This window comes from Equus caballus, chromosome 14, assembly GCF_041296265.1.
Source record: "Equus caballus isolate H_3958 breed thoroughbred chromosome 14, TB-T2T, whole genome shotgun sequence".
In the NCBI taxonomy this organism is placed as follows: Eukaryota; Metazoa; Chordata; class Mammalia; order Perissodactyla; family Equidae; genus Equus; species Equus caballus.
In genome coordinates this window covers 52,831,847-52,854,720 of record NC_091697.1, presented here as the reverse complement: position 1 = coordinate 52,854,720, position 22,874 = coordinate 52,831,847, and the positions used below count along the sequence as shown (strand labels likewise).

The 22,874-nt window shown below is 43.3% G+C and overlaps 1 protein-coding gene across 2 annotated transcripts in view; it reads left to right on the top strand.

Annotated features, from left to right (window-relative positions):
* The window catches only part of UBE2D2 (ubiquitin conjugating enzyme E2 D2), a 47,754-nt gene extending 36,753 nt beyond the window's left edge, over positions 1-11,001 (top strand). Inside the window, exons 2-7 of one of the 2 annotated variants that reach the window (XM_014730637.3) lie at positions 567-674; positions 3,040-3,071; positions 3,151-3,228; positions 3,314-3,419; positions 7,898-7,991; positions 10,070-11,001. In XM_014730637.3, coding sequence (XP_014586123.1) covers positions 3,063-3,071; positions 3,151-3,228; positions 3,314-3,419; positions 7,898-7,991; positions 10,070-10,115 — 333 coding nt within the window. In that variant the 5' untranslated portion in view covers positions 567-674; positions 3,040-3,062 and the 3' untranslated portion in view covers positions 10,116-11,001. The remainder of the gene's footprint in view (positions 1-566; positions 675-3,039; positions 3,072-3,150; positions 3,229-3,313; positions 3,420-7,897; positions 7,992-10,069) is intronic. The other variant, XM_023617596.2, reaches the window with a different exon arrangement.
* The last annotated feature ends 11,873 nt before the right edge of the window (positions 11,002-22,874 follow it).

The window sequence follows — 22,874 nt, the reverse complement described above, 5'->3', positions numbered from 1 at the left end:
CTGTTCATATAATCTTTGTTTTCTTTTGTTTTGAACATTTGGTGAAGGTGACTCTCTAGAGATCTGTACCTGAATTCAAATATAGGCCTCTTGAGATTCAGTCTCAAACTATAACAAATAGTCTCACTCTCCCTTTTAGCCTCAAGCTTTCATCCTTGAGGATACTAAAGAGTAATCCTTGAGCTGTGAACTTCACACTTAAACTCTTGTAAAAGAGGTTGTAGCTTTCAGTTTGTGTAATTTGGTGTGACAGCATCAAACCAAGGTGATAGTGGAATTTGTTTGTTTGTTTTTGGACCATCAAAACTTTAGTACTATGAACTTTTGTTTTGAAGAGCTCCTAAGATTGATCCTTAAATGAAAAGTATTTTAAATAGATATTCTTATGAAATACTGCAGTATTTTATGCTTATGCCCAATATTTCACCCAGTAACTCTTTGTAGAGTTCTTTCTACTTGCAACCTGTAGTGATTCTTGAACTACTATTAACGAAACCATTGTAATTTGAGGCAGGTTAGACATTCTCTCATTATCTTCTTCCCTCCTTTTGTATAATCCCACTTAGGAGAGCTAGGAGTCCAGGAGAGTTCCAGAGGGAGACCTAAGTCAATGATTCCAATAGGTATTGTTATATTTAACCTGTGTGGCAGAATACTCAATTAAGCTTTAAATGGTAGGTTTTCACATGCTTTCGTTAATTAAAATTCACCTTAATATGTTTTTAGTTTGTCTTTCTCTGCCTGTTGTTAGTATTGTAGATTCTAGATCATTTTAACAAGGCGTAAATCTCATTGATCTCAGTTGCTAAATTAGCAATTTTATTCTTCCTTTTCCCTCTTACTCTTATTTTAAAGACTTAGTCCTATGTGTGTGTTTTCGCTCGTTTATCTGATGACAGTATTTGACCCTTTATTTATAAAGGTGAAGATAAATAATCAATAAATGAGTGTTAATGGGTTTTTATTTAGAACTTTGCATGCCAGTGTGGTTTACATACGTTTAGTTCTGTTGGAGAAATATTAAACAGATATGATTTACTAACTAAATAGATATGAATTACATATGAAATAGCCTGTTGTTTTTGCTTCTAAGAGTTCTCAATAACATAAGAATCTTAGTTAAACATACTAGAATGTCTTCAACTTTCTGGAGTGCTGGATATGAAAGAGATTGCAATATTACTTGAAAATATTGATCTTTCCACATCTTCTATTAGGAAGGGTATCCCTTCTATAATCGTAAATGTTCTAGTTGCCAGGTTGTCAGGATTTCTGCTCTTAGCCTCGTGGGGGTTCTATGTAGTCTAATTTTTAGTGGATTGTAGTCATAGAGCATAAAACATACTTTGTTTTCTGTAGAGGAAGAATAGGAAATCACAAAAAAAGAAGTATTTTACCTTTAGCTAACAATTTGTTCTGATTTAAATTTTCTTAATAACTTCTTAAATCTGGTAGTATTTTTAGCAAGAAAAGGATTGATCTTGAAAAGACTCAGAATAAAAAATTAGGGCTTACATAGTTAATGGAAAATTTAACTTAATTTTTAATGTCTTGATACTTGTGTATTTTATTATGTAAGTGCTTTCTTCTTACTCTGTATCTGACTCTTGCAACCTTAGGCAAGAATGCAGGTATAGTTATATCCTCCCATTTACAGCCATAAATTTAAATAATTATAAAAGGACTAAGTAGAAGAACAAGACCTGTTTCAAAACAGGTTTCTTGACCTGTAGTTTGGTCATCCTTTTGTCTAATAGGATTTTCAGCCTTGTCCTTGGAGTTGTTTACTCCAGTTATCAATATGTTTTGTTTACTCAAAGTGTAAGTATATTTGTGATTAAAAACAGAGTGAGACTCTGTTGTTTCTTTAAACAGGATATTAGGGGTCTATTATAGGACCTTTGTTGAAGATACTAGGACCATCTTAGTAGCTCAAAGTGACTTTCTCCTTAGCTACTTAATCCATAAGAAATTGGTTGGCAGAAATTATGAAGAATTTTTCTCAGTGCTAGTTAATAGTAATCTAAGAAGGGGAGCCTCCTCAGCAATACCTATCCTTCATCTTTAATTCCTAATAAACAGGCTGCTATTTTTGGGTTCAGGCCTCAGTGAGGGGCAGACCAACCATAGTGACAGTTTGATATGCAGGAGATCAGAAGGAACTTTAGGATTTGGACTGACAACCCAGTGGATTTTCACATGGCATCTTAGTCTTCACGTTTCCTCCTTGTGATGAGTTAGCTGGTTTGGGTTTGTTCACATATAATCCTGGTGACAACTTCACTTAGTTTGCGCAGATCTTAGTATGAATGTTAAGTGCTAAGTAGCTTGCTTATAAGTGAAAACTCTTGCTTTTCGATCTCTGTATTATACTTATGTCATGGCACCACCTTTGAAATGGAACAAGAACCATTTTTTCCAGTTTGAAGAGGAGATTTCCTTATTAAACAAGTTTATAACTTACTGAGATTTTCCTTAGAGTTTGTAATCAAGCTTAGGGCTTTTAGCTGATGTTTTCTTTATTTGTTGAGGCACCAGTAATTCTACACATGAGAGCTCTTAGAAACTTTCTTATTATAAAAACCATCCTTTCCTGATTTGAGTATTGTTTACTTTGACTTTATAGTTCTGCTCTATACCAGTATTATAAAAGGGAGTATATTATTTATAATTGTGTTGGGGAGATGATATAGCATATCAAAGAGTTGAGTCTTTTAGTTCTTTTTTACCCTTTGAAGTAAGGAAATGACTGTTTAAAAGTGGACCTCTGGGCTTTGTCAAGAATTTTCTCTCTCTGACATGAGTTTTCATGTTTTAGCCCAAATACTTTTTCATTGAGCACCTTATCAGTGTTCTTGACCATGCTAGTCATTTTTTTTTCTCTCTTCAGACTCAAACTTGATTTATATTCCTCATCTTTCTCAGGACTCATCATATTGCTTATAGATGAACTGGGATTAGATGGGGAATGAGATGTTACTATGCTGCAGGTACAATGTAGATACTGCTTCATGGTGATTTTTTGTTGTTCTTTTTCAGTGTTCCATTGGCAAGCTACAATAATGGGGCCAGTAAGTATTCAGATTAATTTCAGAATAAACAGTTTGTGTAATTCACTCATTTTAATCCCATTTTTCTTGTTATCAACAGAATGACAGTCCCTATCAGGGTGGAGTATTTTTCTTGACAATTCATTTCCCAACAGATTACCCCTTCAAACCACCTAAGGTAATTGGGATGTGGCAGTTGTTTTTTGTGTACTTTATACAATACTAATAAACCAGTTTACGAAAAGTTTTCCTTTTTTCTGTAGGTTGCATTTACAACAAGAATTTATCATCCAAATATTAACAGTAATGGCAGCATTTGTCTTGATATTCTACGGTCACAGTGGTCTCCAGCACTAACTATTTCAAAAGGTAATGGAGTGGGTATTTGATACCAAGATAAAGCAAGTATGTTTTTTTGTCTTTTTAAGGTCATTTATTTTTTAAAAGATTACTCAGATTTTTTTTAAGAGAAAGTAGCAATCCCCCTTATTCTTGAATAGACCTTGAGACCACTGGAGAGAGTTGAATTTTCAAACATAGGTATTCCTTGGTTTCATGACTACTCTGTCCACTGTGCTATTCAAGCATAGGTTGGAAAATGGCAAGTTGGTGTGAATGTCTTTTTTAGAGCATAGTTAAAGTAGAAGACAATTAATGTCTCTTCCAACCTTAAGATCCATGAATAGAAAGGATAGATACTGCTCCAGAATAGGAAATAACAGCCGTTTTAGAGGAATGCTTGTACTATAAACATAGACATTAGGTTCATGAAAAACAAATTATAGGTGAATTCAGATTCAGATTCCTTAAGGCTTCACCAGCTCTTGTCTTTAGGTTTCTATCAGGAATAGATTCATCCTCTAAGATGATCAGATTAATATAAATTTTTATTTGAACATTTTAACAATCTTTGGATGTAGTCCTGTGTGTATGTTTGTGTGTTCGAAAATGTGTAGAGAAAGTTAGTTACTAATTTAGTGATGAAAGATCCAGTAGTTCTTCTAAATAAGATCTAATTACATGGGTAGGTTGGGGATTTTTTTATGTCAATGAACTGAGTGGTTAGTTAACAAAGATTATCTTATGTCTTGATTAGAAATTGTCCAGCCCCTCAACGTCGTACTCAAATGAAATCACAAGTGGATTAAAATTTGGCAAAATGCAACTACAGGAAATAGGCTGCAAATATGATGAGCTAATATGTTTAAAATATGAGGAATATCTATAAATCAGTAAGAGAAGAAAACATAGCTCCCAATAGATAAATAGACAGAAAAGAATAAAATAATCAAAGAAGCAGAAATTAAAATAAGTTCCCATTTTTCAGCTTTTTAATTAACAAAGATCTTTTAAAAAGAAAACTTGAGCCAGCTCTGGTGGTCTTGTGCTCTCACAGCTGTCACCTGGGTTTGTTTCCCAGTCATGGAACCACACCACCCATCTGTCAGTTGTCATGCTGTGGCAGTGGCTCACATAGAGAACTAAACTAACAACTAGGATACACAACTATGCACTGAACCTTTAAAAAAAAACATTGACAAAAAAGAAGAAAACTAAATACTAACGAGGGAGGTACATTGAAATGAGTGCTTATATACTACAAATAGAAGTATAGATGTGTATAGCCTCGTCTGCCAGTGTGTATTAAGAGATAAGAAACTTAAATCATTAATGCCCTTTGACCCAGTAATTCTAATTTCATTCATTTGTGCTACAAAAAACAACTCCAAATGCTAAAAAAAGCTTTGTGTGCGAGTACATTTGTGACAGTGTTATTTATTTCTGGAAATTAGAAATTACTTAGAGGCCCAACAGTAGAGGAAGAAATAAATCAGTTCTAGCAAATGCATTAAAAGAGTGTTTATCCTTACAAATATTGTGAAAAATGGGAAAATGCTGTGTTTGAAAAAACAGAAAAGAGATCAAATTTGTATACACTGTAGCTTGAGTTATATAGAAAAGTATGTTAAATAGCTAGAAAGAAATAGATTGGGTATTTGGGTGGTAAAATTTGGTGTATGAAAATATTTCTCTTTTCTATCTTCTTATATTTTATCATTTCTTTAATATGTACATTTAGACAGGAGGCAACATAGTTTCATGATAAAAAATGTAGATTCTGGATCCAACTACCTATATTCAAATCTCAGCTCCACCTCTTATTGAATGAGACTTGAGACAAATTAGCTTCTATATGCCTCTGTTTTTTTCATCTGTAGAATAGGGATGATAATAACTATTTCATTGTTATGAAGATTAAAAAAGCAAAAATGCACAATTAACTGGTTCCTTGTAAGCACTCAAATAACTGGGATAAAGGCACTATTGTACAAAGTGTTGGATATTTGTCATGTTATAACTTTGATGTCATATCTATAAATAAGACTTATATACTCTGACAAAGTAATTTTTTAAAGGAAACAAAAAACTCTGGGGCATTAAATTAAAATTTCTGGGGTCCTAGGCATCAATAAAAACAAAAAACCAGAGGACCACGTTTTTAAAAATCATGACTGAAAAAAAAAAAATCATGACTGAAACGGTTTTCCAGATAAGTGGCCCCTTTTCTTTTTGTAGGCCCCGTTGAAATTCAAGGGCTACTTGTGAAAGTCTTCATATACCTGTCCTTCTTGTGAATTCCTGCCTGGCCTGGTTGCTTTTCCTTCACCAAGTAGCAGTAGAGATATAAATCTAGCAATGGGACCAAGAGAGGTGCAAGAGTGTGTGTGTGCGGGGGCGGGGTGGGGGGGCAGTAGGGAGGCCTAAATAGCTGAAATTGTTACCTGGCTTTTTTTTTTTCCTTCCCCTTCTATGCCTAGTGTTGATTTTTCAGTTAGTTTTAAATCATAAGGGCTGTTAGTTTATTTGACTTATGATCTATCTGGATAGCCCTTTTAAAATAGTTGCAGTGCCATTTTGTTGAATTTGATTATATCAGTGTACTTAGGTTTAATGTTTTAATGACTCCCTTTTGTAAATTGAATGTGTTTAGGCAAGCAGTTCTGTGAAAGGCCTAAATGCTTTGTGTGGTATTAATTAGCTCTTTAACATAGCCTGTTTTCGAGGGCAATAATTTTTACCCGAAATTCTTTCCACTTTGAGTATGTATGTTTGGGACCTTAAATATACAGAAAACTTAAAGGAAGCAGATGTGTGTGCCATAAAGCCACTTGATTATCTGTTTTTAGAATTGTGAGTATATACTAGTGAAGAATGTATATATAGGTGAAAACTTAGTCACTTCACAGAAGAGGCTATGCAGGTTGTGGAACTGGGAGTTATTCTCTCTACAGAGAAAGAAGGTGTAGTACGTTATAAGCCAAAATAAATTTTCTACGAATTGAAGGAACTAATAAGTAGTATACTAAGAATCCTTTCCCAGATCCAGATAACCACCACCCCACCTTCCTTTCCTGGAAAGAAAGTCAGAGAAGTTATTTCTTTAAAATTTATCTTTTTTAAAAAGTGGCCTTATTGGAATAATTGGGAAGAATAAAGAAGTTGGTAATTAATACTAATTTGGTAGTATGTCTAATTTTAGCTGAAGAATCAGTTGTACTCTTGCCAATTTGACAGACCAGACAAGTTTCTTCTTACTATAGTCAATAATTTCATGAACATTCAAGAATCTATAACTCCCTGCTGTCATTTCCAGGAAATACATGAAATCTTTCCTAATTGCTGTTAGAATGTTCTGTGCTTGGAGAGGGCATCAGGTGATATACCTGACAATGGGAAGAGAAGATGTTTTGGGAATGCCATCTGCCAGAATTGTGGGCAACAGGAATGAAGAGTCAGAAAACATCTTTGCTGATATTTTTTATTTTCCATGTACTCTTAAGGCAAGCAAATAGCTTTTTTGTTAACAAACTGGATGATAAAGGGCATGTAAACTTTTTCTTCACCTCTCAAAAGCCCTTGATCTCTAGAATAGATTTGATAGGAAAATGAATAAATCCTTTTCCTGCTGAATTTGATGTTTGGGGAGTAAAGTGGGCTCAGAACATTGTCTCTTGCTACAGAACACTGGAAATCAGAGTTCTGTTAGCATCAGAATAAAAGGATTGGAATTTATTTCATTATGTCACAGGCCACTGGATTTAATGTAATTAGTGGGCTTGGCACCTCTTTGCATTCAATAAGGATTACATAAGTTAACAACAAATTTTGAACAGAGAAAATTATAATATTGAGATTTATCTGCTACATTCCAGGTCACTGAGGAAAATGGCATAGATGAATTGTAAATTGTCACTGAAAGGAATTTGAGACCTTAGTAGAAATATGTTGTATCCTCTGTAATAAGTGTGGCCAGCCCCACTTGGGTGTAAGTACTGGCCTTTATGTTCTTAGGCTAAATTGTTTTCAACTGAAAATGAAACAAATCCATTGCATCTAAATGGTAGTACCTGCCATTGAAAAAGTAGTGATGGTTGGATTCCTTGGTTGCTATTTCTGACAAAGAGCATTCAATAGTTTGGTTGTCTTTGGAATTTTGAAAGCCACTTATCCCTGAACATGGGCTTCTAAAAATTAAACTTTATGGGTTATAAAGGGTGTTATTGGTCTAGGATTTGGAAGACCTGGGTTCTAATTACTTACTAACTAAGGACATTGGGCCAGTCATTTTATCAGCCTGGACCAGCTTCCTTAGGGGGTCAAGCATAGAGAAATCTCCTTGGCATCTTCGTTGGTTACTATTACTATAAAGTTAGGTAGAGCTTACAAAGCTGCTAGGCATTACAATATAAATAGGTTCTTAGAATTTTCTCATGTGTTGGCATCTCATGTTTCATTCAGCCCTTTGCTTTTATCTTCTACTAATTTATATATTTTTTTCATTCTAGTACTCTTGTCCATCTGTTCTCTGTTGTGTGATCCCAATCCAGACGATCCTTTAGTGCCTGAGATTGCTCGGATCTACAAAACAGATAGAGAAAAGTAAGTATGGTCTCCAGACAGAAAAGTATCTGTGATGGGGTGGAGATGTTCATATCTCAAATTTTTCTTAACCAAGGACTGAGGGTGGGTCATATATTTAAAAGGAAGTCCTAGTATACTCACCTAGGGACAGGAAAAGGAGGAATATTTGCATCAAGTATCATTATAAGTAGATGATGCTGATCTTACCTCTAATTGTTTTATAAGATTCTTACTGTCTATAAAAATTTTTCTACAGTGTTCTACAGTGCTGGAAAAAAATTTTCCAGCAGCTTTATTGTTTCTGCTTGGTTTTTTACATATAAAGCATTTTTGCATTAAGAGCCCATTCGTTTTAGGTAGATATTTGCAAGTTAATGGGAAAGGAGAATTGATTTTCTACCATTTGGCATACTCTAAAAAAGAAAGTGAATAAATGCCACAAGACGTGAAAGCCCCAAATTTCCTTTAGAAATAAAACTTGGTGTAGAATTTTCATATTTCAGAATTGTACTATGAATTATTGAAGAGTGGTCAGGATATCAAAAGAGATAGTAACTAAAAATGTTCTAATCTATTTTTGTTTTGTGTATTACTCTGTAAGATTATAGGAGGAAATAGGTGGAAGAGAGTGGATAGTTTTCTAAAGTTAAAATATAAAGGATTAAAGAATTATTTGAATTCTCTTGGATTAGAGAGGCATATAGATAGGATATTTTTGTTTTGTTTTGTTTTGGTTTTTGGGTTTTTTTTTTGAGGAAGATTATCCCTGAGCTAACTACTGCCAATCCTTCTCTTTTTGCTGAGGAAGACTGGCCCTGAGCTAACATCCGTGCCCATCTTCCTCTACTTTATACATGGGGCGCCTACCACAGCATGGCTTTTGCCAGGCGGTGCTATGTCTGCACCTGGGATCCGAACTGGCGAACCCCGGGCCGCTGAAGTGGAACGTGCGCACTTAACCCCTGCGCCACTGGGCCGGCCCCAGGATAGGATATTTTTAAATGGAGCTACACTGGGAGTGGGAGATTGTAAAAGCAGTTGGTCTTAATTTGGTTTTGTCTGTGTTTAGGTCTGAATAGTATCTATAGTCATATATTTCTGGCTGCGTTTAGAATAAAATTAGATCATGCTTTTTTTCTATTTGTGAATTTATTCACGAATAGATCTTTTTGATTGGAGAACCGTTTTGTCCAGTGTCTAGAATTATGGGCATGAATGCCTACCAGAAGGCATTAGCCAAGTCATTATGGTGGTAATACTCATCAGAACTTTCCTGCATCCCCCCCTTTTTTGTGTGAGGAAGATGGGCCCTGAGCTGACGTGTGTTGCCAATCTTCCTCTTTTTGCTTGAGGAAAATTGTCACTGAGTTAACGTCTGTGCCAGTCTTCTTCTGTTTTGTGTGGGATGCCACCACAGCGTGGCCTGACGAGTGGTGCTAGGTCTGCGCCCAGGATCCGAACCCACGAACCCAAGGCCACTGAAGCAGAGCGCACGAACTTAACCACTAGGCCACCGGGCCAGCCTCTCCTGCATCCCTGTTTTAATTTCAAAGAATTGTAGAACCTTTTGCCCTGCTTATTTTACTACTAGAATGTTCTTCCGGAGCAGTAAACCCATTTATTTTAGCAACCAAATTGTTAAAATAAGTTCTGCCAGAACTACTTGTTTTATTGATACAATAAATTTTTTATTGAGGAGAGTATTATGTCACTTAATCACTATTAGCATATGATTTCAAGAACCATATAGTGTATAATTATATAGTTTCAAGAACTCAACATAAATGAATCAGGGGTTGAAGATTTTTGTTAGAAATAGGTTGATCAGGTATGGAGTTAGGATATGTCATCAAATGCTAAAATTTAATCAGAATCCTCTATTGTTAGCATTTACAGGACATTGTTTTGCATTTTACAGCTTTTCCCCACTATCCTTGAGTAAATGCACATTAGAAATTTGGGATAGAAAGATGGCTTTGCTTGAATGTACTATAAGTTATTCCCCTCAAATTACTAGATGGGATAATGAATGAAATCTGTTGTTTTCTAACTGACTCCTCACCTTTGTTAAGCCAAGCTTCTCTTTGTGTGTACAGGTACAACAGAATAGCTCGGGAATGGACTCAGAAGTATGCGATGTAATTAAAGAAATTATTGGATAACCTCTACAAATAAAGATAGGGGAACTCTGAAAGAGAAAGTCCTTTTGATTTCCATTTGACTGCTTTCTATGAGCCCACGCCTCATCTTCCCCTGTGCACATGTTTACCTGATACAGCAGTGCTGCGTGTTGTACATACTTGGAACAACAAACTAGAAATACTGTACTTCTGTACCAACATTGCCTCCTAGCAGAGAAGTGTGTGTGTGACAAGCCAATTCTCCAGGTGTAACCTAGGTGTGAGACTAAAAGCTTTCCTTATTGACTTAAATTTGGATAACGGCAAGGTGAGGGGGTGGTGGGTATGGTGTGTGCTTGGATGGGGAAGAAAAGCTCCACTGACATGTTGGAGATTGTTTTTAAGTGGAATCCTTTTAAACTCAACACAGTTACGAAAAGCAAGGTGAAGAACACGAAGCTGTTTCTGTATTCATTTTATTCTGAAGAACCTACATCTTAGGTGAAAGTTAAGACCAACCAGATTAAACTCTACCCACATCCTGTATTTTAAGGTCTAAGTTTTACTGGTCAACATTTAGATGGATTGGAGCTATTAGTACGTAAAGTGTGATGGGCTTTGTTCCCAACTCTTTTACATCTTCCTACCTTTCAACCTTCGTCCTTTCAGCCCCCCCTTCTCTCTTCCATATTCTTTGGTTTGTATGTGGTTTCTCAGTTAATACATAGCTAATAGCTCTTATTTTTCTTATGTTTTTAACTGCTTAGGTCTATCTGGATGTAAGGGTGAAAATTCATTTGATGGAAATACTTGTGTATATTTAAAGACCCAATTGCTCCTCTGGAGCTTGTACGTTCAAGAATGATTAATCTGTGTAATAAACTGATTACTACAGTCATTACATATAATTTTGTGTGAATAGGCTTTTTGATTTTAAGACCTTTGTCTAGCTGAGATAGTGGTGGATTTTCCCCCACCCCTGAAATGTCTTCATTTATACTGGTTGCATTTCAAAATCATGAAACAATTCCAGTTTACATAGTAAAAAGGATATCTTGAAAGTAATTTTACTGAGCAAGATAAGGGCATAAGCTTAAAAGCATTTCCATGAAACTTATATGTGCAGTATTCCAGGAATATGACTGTTAAACTAAATAAGAAATTTGCTTTATTAATGAAACTAAGCTGCATTTCACCAAAACCTTGTGACATTCCCTTGGTACATAGGACATAAAACAAAGGCATTGCTGTTTGGTAAGTTAAGCTTCTGTGATTGTGATTGTAAAAGGGCAACATTGACCAAACCTGGGAAACATGAGCACAATCTTGTATTGGAGAGTCTACATAATTATTTTGCACTAACGTTGCAGGATGTTCATCCAATTTTAAATTGTACTGTATGTGGCTTTTTGAAGTCTTCCCTTGACTCTAGTAAAATGTAGTTTGAAACTTGTAAACAACTGTGTTTGCCAGAAACATCCTTCATGTGAACTAGGCAAGTTACATTTTTTTCCCTCCTCCTAATCTAATTGTAAACCAGGCCAGCCTGAAGGCCATGGCTGATACTCTAGCCATCAGGTTCTTTCAAATGCATCTTTACACTCTTGCACAAAAATTGAGGAATAAATGTCCACTGCTTTTGGTTTTAAACTTGTTTAACTTGTCTTATCTCTAAGTGTCACTACTCTTCCATATAGGAACAAAAGTGTGATATAGCTGGAAACCCCTTAAAGTGCTGCATTTTAGCTGCTGGCTATTAATTAGCATTTCTAGCATCCTTGACCTTGCAAAGGTTTGACTGTTAACAGTTGTAGGGAGATGAGTTAGAATTGAGCTCTAACCTATATTACCCTGTATGCTCATTATCATGGGCAGGTGGGAATTCATCAATTTTTGACTTGTTAACTGTACTGTTGACTATGAGTCAGTTGCATAGATCCTGAAATCCCATTCTTTGTCATTTTAGAGAGCAGCCAGCTCATTACCACTTGCTAGGTAAATGGTAGATAATAATTGAGGTATTTTCACAAGAGTGCTCTTAATTATTTTTAGTCCTAAATAAAAGCCGTCATTCTGGTGTGCAAGTGACAAAAAGTTTAGATGGTCACAAACAACGTTAGAACCTCGAATACAGTTTCGTCTTCTTCATTTGAGTATGAAGCATATTTGATCCAGTCTGCGTACATATGTCTTGGCCAGAATGAAGCCTCAGTGAGGGAGGCCACCTCCACTCACAAAAAGTGTGTCACTCAGAATGTAGGTTCCAACCTGGGATCACACTGCGTCTTACAGGAGTGTCTGATGGCTTTATCAGATGTGAAGACAGCTTGTTTGCGGTAACCTTGATTATCTCAGTGAGGCAGTGGTTACAAGGGAATGTCAAGTGTATGGGTTCTCTTTGCTTTGCTTGGTCAAGTTATAGTTGGAGCAGTCTCTTTTGCTAAAACTACATGATTTCAGATACTTGCATGCACTGTTGCCAATGGTCAAAGGTAGCATTGTCCTGCTGGTTTCTACACCTCGGGTAGTACAAAGACTTGGAAAGAGGGCTGTTGGGGTAGGGAGCAGCAGGGAGGTCTGTGGAGAAAAGAAAACGGTGGTGGCATTCCCTTTCCACTTCCAGTTGCTACAGTATTCCACTTTTTGAGTCATTCCTCTTTGCCTCAACAAGTTATTTTGAGCCCAAGGTACGCTTTCAGGAGAAATGAATTATTTCTAAATTACACTTGGAATGCCTATGCACTGTCCCTTGTCTACAATTAAGGTGAGACTCTGGCCTTTGTCTCACTTTGCTGTACAATACCCCTTAGTACTCAGTGGCAAGGTTTTAATAGAAGAACTTTCTTCAGTTCCTGGGTCTTCTGAATTATGAACACAGCTTTCTTTCCTTCCTACTCAGGAATAAGCATCTTTATTACCCCTGCAAAATATTGTCACTAGTGTTAAGGACCCATCTCCTTTTGATTCCCTTTGTGAAACACTCTAATTTCAAGTGATGGGTTATTTTGACAGGTGTGATGTTATATTAAGAGCAAGCAGCTTTTTAATATGAAAATAACTGTGAAGGTAGCAGACTATCAGCATTTACATTCATATACATCCAAGAAGAGAAAACAGACTTCCTTTGAGATACTCCTGGAACCTGTTCCCTATTTATTTCCTTATGTTGTGCATACACTTAGATGAAAAGTCGCTCTGAGTTCTCTGTACCCCACACAAGCCTGCCTTAAAAGCTTTTTCCTAACCTTACTTAGCCCCAGCTAGTGTGAATGGTTGGTATTCAACCCCTCTGAATATTTCCAGGCCAGTTCCTGGGACGGGCTTAGAAATATGAAAACTGGCCACAGGATCACTTTGTCAGGGTTAATATTCATGAAACAAATACATTCCCCCATTGTTGCCATATTTTACCTTAGTCAGTATAAATAGGAAAGCTCAAAGGTTGGGAGTGACTAAAGCTTTTAAGCCCTTTGGCCTCAGTGGCTGAATGTGTAAGACAATCACCAGCCAGCTTTGCTGTTCCTCAGTGACTACTCCTGGGCTGGTTGAGGCAGAGGTAGGCATTCTTGTCACAAGTGATCACTTTTCATCTTTGAATTATTTGTGGAGCTACACACCTGAACAGAGGCAGAGTATAATCTGCCTCTTAGCAGATGTAGAACTATATGAATATCTTACCAGCAAAACAGCAGCTTAATAGTTTTCAATTGAGGGGGGTTTTGTTTGTCCTGTGTAAGTTGTTATTGGTAGAATGGACTTTTCCAGGGCTGGGACTCCTGATTGCTCTACAGTGTGCTCTGAAAGCAAATGGTTGATCATGTCTGCAAGTCATGAGTGTCCAGGCCGGGCCTCTGGTTACTGATGTTCAGGGAGGAGCAGTGCCAGCCTAGGTGAATGTGCTGTGCTTTTCAGATAAGCATGAGGGTGACAGCTACCATTTTCCCAGGCACCTCTCTCCTTGCCATGAGCCACTTCTCCTATTTGAATTTCTTCCTAAGTACTTAAAAATCTTGACTCTTACAGGGTGTTCCCCTGCCCTAAATTGTAGGCCCCTGGAGAACATGAGTGAGTAGGGAGGGTTTAGTTTTGCTAACCTCAGGACCAAATTGCCAGCTTTCTCAGCTTTTGAAATTTTTCATGGGAAATGAGGGTAGCTTTGGATGCTCCAAAGCTCCTTAGGCCCTCCGACTTGGAAGTTTCTAGAAACAGCTCACAAATACAATCTGACATTTGGGCTTTGGAGCCAGCACCATCTCAAGGGTGAGAGAAATGGTCCATGCTCGAGGTAGTTGGCAAAAGCTAGTCTACTCCCTGACAGCAGGGGCGTCTGGAGCTTCTCCCAGCTAAGTAGGGCTAATAACTGGTCAGGTCCTTTTGGGCCATTTCCTCTACCTCCAGTCAGCATCACTGCCATCTTTGAAAGATGTAGCTGCTTGCAGGGTGTTGCACTGAGAGTTGAGGGGAACTGGCCTAGTTTCAGAAGGCACCCAGGAGTTCCAGTCACCTGCTGCAATGTGAAGGAAGGAACCAAGAAAACCAAGGCTTTCTCAGACCTGCCAGAGAAGTTGAGCTTTTTGGAAGGATGGCTCCAGGTCATCTCAGCCTGGCCCTCCTTTGGAGAGGACAAAGAGACAGCATAAGAGAAGGGGGTGAATAGGAGGTTCTGGTGCATTGTAAAAGGTTATATGAGGCAGGTACTGTTTCCATGAGGGTGGTTCAACCTCTAAGCTGGATAGAAAAGACACTTCCTTTTGAAGTTTTACGTGTAAATTTTGAGGAGGGGGACAGAATTCTTTTGTGATTTCTTCTCTGACACACTGTGTTTCTGGGTTCATCCCTGCTTATCCTGCCCTCTGCTAACCTCTGACTTTAGGTAACAGTTGGATGGGTTTTAAGTTTCTATGCCCACAGATGGAGGAGGTGACTGAAGTGCATTTGCTTGGTTAGAGAGCAAGCTGGTGTCTGAATGGGTGCTAGTGCCTGAGTGGCCAGCAGAGGGCAGTGGTGACCCACAGCTGTAGCAGCCGTGAGGTGGGTGGTCAGTAAATCTGTCTGGACAGAATCTGAGAGGGGCTTTTGTTGAAGTGGGGAGGCCTGTTTGGGCTTAGCTTTGTTCACAATTTATGCAAGACTGGATAGGCCAGTGCTTAGCTCAGTCAGACTCCATCATAGCCTTAATCACAGTGAGGAAACAGGTTAGTATTCTAGCCCAAGGCCTGCTCTAAGTATCAAGCCACTAGCTCCCCCTTTCCCCTCCTGGTTGGTATAATAGCCAGATCCCTGTGTGTGAACAGGTTAATAGGGTCCAGGCCAGGACCTTTGATCACCTGGCTGCAGGTTGCATGGAGGCAAAGGCCTGTCTGTTGTTTCTTGTGAACAAGGGGATCTCATATTTCTGGCAGTTCTGCCTGGTGCCCACTGTTGCTTTACCCAGAGGGAGGTAGTCCTTGTGACCCAAGCCAACTTAGCCCAGTCTCATTTGCCTTCCCACATACTCTGGGCAACCAGGACCTGTCTTTTTCAATCTACCTTGTGTTTTGGGGCCCCAGGCTCCCCAGTCTTCCAGCCCACCAGCTGTGAGCCTCCAGGGCCACTACCCAGAAGCCAGCTGCCTCTTCTTGGGGAATTCTTTGAAATTCCAGGCTTGACCATCTGGGTATGCAAATATCTCCAGATTTGCTGAGCCCACCAAGTGGCTGCACCCCAGGCAGTGCTGTGAGATTTAACTGCTACTACCCCCAGATGGGCAAAGCTCCCTGGAAGCCAGGCTTTCACCTACTGAAAGACCCTAAGAGGCAGGGAAAAGAGATGAGTCCTGGGGGCTCCTTAGGTCCTGTTCTAGTTCCTAACTATATAAGGGATTTTCCATCCAAAGGATGAGTTGGGAGACTCCTGGGGGCCCTTTCTGGAGTGTGAAACTTTGGGCCTAAGAGAGTTCCTGGAATAAGGAGAGAAGCCTTGGGTCTAGTCTGGCTAGAGAGCTGGGGCTACCTGCATGGAAAGCTCCTGACTTCTTACCATAACAGACCCAGGCAATAGAGCTGGGACTTAGGCGGCCCAGAGAAGGACCAGCAGCTTGGCCCCCAGAATGCCTTGCTCTCCCCCAGGCCTCCCCCTGGGGCTGGTTATCTGGCTGCAACAGGAGGAATGTGTGCTCTTAGTGGGGAAGGGGGGGGTCAGGGTCAGGGCGGAAACCTGGGAATGTGGACTCCCTGCCTGCCCTTGTCCCTGCTGGAGGAAGGGAGCCATGGAGAATGTGGCTGACAGGCCCCAGGCGTGGGAGAGTGTAGGCCTGCCTCTGTGTGTATATGCAGGAGGGGGCTGCCCATGTGTGCAGGAACTTGTGAGAGTGTGAGAGAATTGTGAGCATGAACATTCCTTAGTGTTTATGCACATGAGTGTGAGCCTGAGCTGTGTAGCCTTTGAAGAACAGGAGTCAAATCTGGGTTTGAATGACAGGCCTGTGACTTTTCACTTGTATATTCTTGGGCAACTAATTTCTCTTTTGCTTGGTTTTCTCATCTAGAAAACGGGCACTGGGCCCCCAGCCTGGCCCATAGGCAGTGCTTGGTGGAAAATAGCCTTATCAAATTAAAGGGTTGTGGTTGTGGGTATTTATGGGTTCAGGGAGGTAGGCCTGGGCAGTAGGACATCTTTCCTAGATTCCTGTACAAGCCAGAGGTTTACCCCTCTTTGAGCAGGATCAGCTCCTTGGACACCTAGGGATGTGGGTCAGGCTTGCATACCCACTTGGCAAGGCCTGCAAGAGTTTGCCCACAAACAGAATGGGTGGACATGCCTGGCAAGCCTCGTGTCCCTGCCTAGGGTCTGTCTATCCCTTTGCTTCTCTTGGGGGATAAAAGGGGCGTCCAGCTACCCCTTCTAGTGAATAAAAGCCTGGAGGGGGGTGATAGGAAGACTTGTCTCCAGCCACCGGGGAGGAGGCATGCTGTGGAAGGAGGCCAGACCTCCCCCAGCTATTTCTCAGCCCCACCTATAGGATGAGGGTAAGGGATGAGCCACAAGTGATCATAGTACTGCCCACAGCCCAAATCCTTGCTTTCCCTATCCCCAGTCACAGGCCACCTAGTGGCCCTACAACTCTCTCCCTAGTTAGATTGCCTTTGTACGGGTGTGCGTGCTCGTGTTTGCATACATGGGGTTGGGAGTTGGAGTTTTGGATCAGTGGGCAGGACTTGAGATCTAGGCACAGAGAGGTTGGGGAATTACCCAAGGTCACACAACCAAGCAAAACTAGGGAATGTTGGAAGTCTTTCTGGGTAGAACCTTTAGGGGGAGCTCCCTGGCTGCAAGGAATTCCTGGAAGCCCCTGGGAGGGCCCAGGCCTTAACTGGAGGAAGTGAGGGCTACAGCCCAGCTGGCCCTACACTGGAACTACAGGAGTGGCCTATAAGGGTGTGTTAAAGGAATGACAGATCTTGGCCTTGCTCCCACGCACATGCACCTCTGGGAGTAGCGCAGGGGGATTGCTGAGATCAAGGGCCAGCCTTGTTTCCTGCTTTGGATTTGGAATAAGGAAGGCTTTAAGAGGGGTCTGGAACTGAAACCTCAAGTTTCTGTACAGAGAAATGGAGGATTGGAGAGAGGGACAGATTAGGGGTGGTCCTTAAGGAGCTTATTATGTAGGAGGTTCTGGGACCCTGTGTAACTCAGTGGATCACCATTAGGTGGGGGGTGTTATGTGTTCTCTGGCTTTGTGAGAGTGACAGCAAATAGCGCCAGGAGTTATATATATTAGTTGAGTTGCGCCTGGTGAGAGGTTGGAGGTCCCCACCAAAGTCCCAGAGTATGGGTGGCCAGTGTACTAGGGGGAAGTGATGTGTGGCCACTATGTGGATGAGTGGACCAGTGTGAGTTGTGTTGGTGACACTTAAGTTGTATTTCCCAGGTGTGTGTAATGGCAGAACTAGTTTTACTGCTGGGGTGAATCAGGTTCCTGGAGAGGAATGGACCTATCTGGAGAGATTGATGCGATTAAGTAGTTAGTCATTATATTGATATGACTTATTAGTATATAACCATTAATAATGATCCCAAGACCCTCTGTGTTTTGAGTGCTTACCATGTGCCTGGCCTTATGCTAAGCACCTCACCTGCAGTAGCTTGTTTAGTTCTGTCAGAACCCTATGAGTTAATGCTGGTTTACCTGTGCCACAAAGTTTGTTTATTGTGCCATGTTATATTCACATTGGGGTTGTGATACAGTTGCATCTTGTATCTTAGTTGCTGGGGTTCAACTTGTAGTGAGTGGCCCTGTTGTATATATGGGCTCTTGACCCCATTGTGTTACCAATATGTGGCACCATTGTGTTGCATCATGTGAGACCCCATTTGACAATGTTCTTTTGAGTCGGTGGTGATGATGTATAATTTGGCTGTGATTTTTTTGCTTTGTTGTGTGACTTTGTTGTGCAGCCAGAGTATGTAACTCCCTAACTGTTGTGTAGTTGAAACGAGCTGGTGGAATGGTGGAATGTATGATTCATTTTGTGTGCTAGTGATGTTGTGGGTGTCTAGTGTAGGGTTATTGTGGTGCTGTGAGGGCCTGTTGTGGTGGGGTGAACTGGTTGTATGATAGTGTGACCAACTGTGACCCTGTTGTGTATGTCCATGCAAACTGACCACATTGTGTTGTGACTTGTGTCAGAGATTAGTGTAGTGTGATGTAACTCCATGTGGTGAGTGTGCCTCCTTTGTCGTGGTGTTTCCCTGTACAGATTGTGTGTCCATGTGACCCCTCTGTCCCACTGCTCCCCTTTGCGGGTCTGTGTGGTGTTTGACCTCGCCTGCGGATGCCCCCACTCCGGCCAGCCGGCCCCACCACCCCTCCCCCGCACTGTCCGCCTGCACTGTGAGGCGATCGATCGCCATTGATTGTCCCTGACGAGCTGCTCCACTTTCCAGCCAATGTCAGGAGGGGGGATCTCTGCCGCCCTGGCGGTGTCATTTCCACACACTCCCTGGGCTGCTGCCAGCGCGGGCTCCGCCAAGAGCCGGCCTGGATCGCCCGGAGCGCGGACTGGACCGCCTAGACCGACCCAGGACGCCCCCGACGGCGCGGCCTGGCCCCAGCCTGCCCGGTCTGGGGCCCTGCACCCAGGCCCCCCTTCCCTGGCTGGGTGGATGTGGTCGCCACAGGAGTTTGAGCTGGGCCCAGGGAGGCGGGGGTAGCTGGTGCTCAGTCGGTGAGCCTGTGCGCCTTGGTGGGGGCACGGGCTGTTTCCGGAGGGCGGAGGCGCCTGCGGGCCAACTTTGCCGAGGCCCAAACAGATGCTAATGATTTTCCGGGAGGCGCCGGTTATCTCTGACCCCAGCCAGCCAGTGCGTGGTCCTGGGCTGGGCACAGACACCTCCCTACCCTCCCCCTTACCCCCGTGAGCCCCGTGGAATGACCATCTGGCTCTGAGTGGACAGGGAGAGTCACAGGCTGGCCAGGGCACTTCCAGAACTCTGGTTGCATGGTAATATTTGCTCCTTGTCCACCCGGGATGCTAGTGCATCCTCTTTTGAACCCCTTCCCAAAGTCCCCCACCAACACACACACACACACACACACACACACACACACAAGCAAGGGAAACAGAGGCTCAGAGAAGCCCAGACCAAGGTCGTGGTCACAGTCACACTGACCCAGCCACTGCTTGGCTGAGTGGGTCACCCTCTCTTAGAGTCACCCTGTTGGGGACTCGCAGCCCCCCTGGTCCCGCATTGCCCAGGGGCCAGAGCCAGTTTCTAGGCTCCCCGGTGGAAGTGCTGACGTGGCTCTGGGCAGCTGTCTGGGGCCGGGAAGCAGGGCAGATGTCACAGAGCCCAGGGGAGGAGGCGGCTCCATGGGGAGGGCGGGCAGGGCCTCTTGCCTGGCGAAACATGTCTCCTCCCCCTAGGCCTGGCTCTGTCCGGCTGGGGCACAGCCACAGGCCTGGCTGACCCGCCTCCAAGTCTAGCTCCTGCTCCTCTGTGTGGCTGCTGACCAGTGCTACAACCTCTCTGGGCCTCTTCCTCCCCTGTCAGAGGAAAATAATAGCACCTGCTTTGGGTGGGTGTGAGCCTCAGATGAAAGGAGAGGTGTGCAAAGCTTCCAATCCAGCTCTGGGCATATAGTTCTTGCTCAATAAATGTCAGCTATTATTATTATTATTGCCTTTGCAAGTGAGAATTTGGTGTGTCCAAAGGCAAAACTGAGTCCTCAGGGTGCCAGCTGGCTTCAGAGGTCATTCCAGCCACCCTCCTGCCTTGCTGCCCCTGGCATTCTGCATTTCTCATGCCTGTCTAGCTTTGTTCCTTCTCACTGAAGTGTCAGCCCCCCTCAGCTCTGCCTGCTGCCAAGCTGCCCCCACCCCCTCTTATCGGTGTGGTTCCCTCCTATCTGGCCACCACATTGGGTCCCTTGAGCAGCACAGCCCCCGGGGAACAGCAATCGATGGGGCGGAACAGCCTCCCTGACAGATGGACCCACGGAGGCTGGGCTGCTTCAGCAGAGCTCCCTAGGAAACCAGAGAAGGGAGCTGAGCTACCCTGGCTGCCTCCTAAATAGAAATGGAAGGAGGCGAGGACATGAGGAGGAAGAAGGAGGCTGGAGCTTCCAACCAGCCCCAGGCTGAGCCAGCCCTGGGGTTGGGCCTGGAGGGGCAGGACAGCCCCTACACTTTCCCATAGGCCCGGAATCCTCTTGAGGGGAGGGCTCTGTAGAGCTTTCCTGGTAGGTGGGACATGTCTGAGTCCCCCTCTATGGGCAGGTGAAGAGTTTTGCTAGGCCCTCCATCCTGGGCACTTTTTCTAACAATCCCAAAGGCTGGTGGGTGCGTAGGTAGGCAGGCAGGTGGTTCACCACATTCCTCAGGCCACAAGGGGCCTTTGAAGCTCGAGTGGCAGAAGGACCTTCCTGCCTTTCAGAGTGAGAGATGATGAGCCTTGACATTTTGGGCCGTTTAATTCTTTGTCCTGTGCATTACAGGGTGTTTAGCAGCATCCTTAGTCTCCACCCATTAGATGCTAGTAGCAGCAGTTGTGACAACCAAAAATGTCTCCAGATATTGCCCAGTGTCCCCTGGGAGGCAAAGTCAGCCCTTGTTCAGAACCACTGGTCTAACCTCAGGACCAGCCCCCTGGGTTGGAAGGGGTGGCCAGGACCCCATGGAGATGCCAAAGATCCTCTCCAATAGTGGAGGGGGACATTTCCAAAATGGCCCTGTCTCCTGCTGTCTCAGGCCTAGGAGGGTGGGAGACACCACCCTGATGGCCCTGACTGCCAGGTTGGAGGGAACCATGCTTGCCTGAGATGGCAGAGCTGTTGGCGTCAATGCTCAGCTGCACCAGGCTTGTTGCCAACCCCTCACTGCTGAGACTACACAGCATGGGGGTTGGGGAGCGGGTGCGGTCATGGGGGGTGCTCAGGCTGCCTGGGCAGCCTTCTGTCCAGTCAGCTTGAGATGGGGGGAGCCAGCATGGATGATCAGCTTCCTCCCTTCCCTTGATGCTCTGGCAATGTCTCTGCTGCCTCCTTCTAGGCCAGTGTTGGGCTGGGGGTGGGGCTGACAGGCCTCGGAGCCAGTAGGGGCTACTGCCTGGAGAAGGAGAAGGATTGTAGACACAAGTCCAGCCGGCCCAGCCAGCTGACAGCTGGGCCACCTGAGTGCTGAGCTGACCCCTCCAGGAAAGGGAGGGAGGGAGGAAGGCACTGTGGGCTGGCTAAATGGTGCCTGAGTCCCCCAATTCACAAACCCTTGAGCCAGAGGATTGGGGAGGAGGCCCCCTCTGGAGTCATCTTCCTCTTCCTGCCCAGGCAGGCAGGCAGGCATTGAGGTGAAGGAAAGTTTTCTGGTACACAATCCCACTGCTGGGAAATCCCTACCTATATCTAACCTACTTCCTTTTCTCCTATAGCATCTGCCCTATCCTGGCCTGCATGCTCTGGCTCCAGCAGAGTCAAGGCCCAATATTTCAGGTTCTCTGGCCAGGGTGTGCCCTTAGTCCTGGGGGAAAAAAACCCTCATCCATGGGGGAAATTTCAGTCAGAATACAGATCAGTGGGTCCCTGTGCGGGTTGAGGGATGAGGGCACCTAAGTGGGCAAGGCTGAGGGGATAGAGAGGGGCATTGGTGCCAGTTTACAGACCGAGCCCACAGAGAGCAGGGTTGCCCCAAGACACACTGAACTCAGCACCAGCCTAGAGGGTCCCAGGGTGGGGAGGAGGAAGTGGCTGGGAAGTGGGCAGCGGCTTTGTAACCAGAGATGGGCCAGGCAGGCTGAGGCGGCAGCTTCGGGCTAGGGTTTAAAATAGCGCCTCGGCCTGGCCAGGATCGGGTTCGGGTCACCCACAAGGCAGTGGCCACCACCATCCAGCTCAGGTTTCTTGCTCCATGATTAATGGAGGAGGGGGCTACCCAGGCATATGGGCCTGAGAAAAGGGGTCCAGGTACTGCCACTGAAGTCCTCTGACCAGGCTCTGGCCTGTCTCCCTTTTCCTCCACACCCACCTCCAAGGGACAAATTGCCCCAGCCACATCCTGATGCCCTCTCTCCTCTTTAGTAAACATTTAACACCAACCAGGGACCAGGCCCTTGACAGAGCATGGAGATGAGTAAGGCCTTGACCCTGTCCCAGGCCCAGGAGTTCTAGCCCCTAGAAGTGCACAGAAGGGGGAAGGTGATCAGTCAGTATTCAGAAGAGATCCTCCACATTTCACTGATGTTCTAGCCTCACCCTGAATGTCCTAGGCATGGGGAAAGCAAAAGGCGGAAAGACCCCCACAGGTTGCAA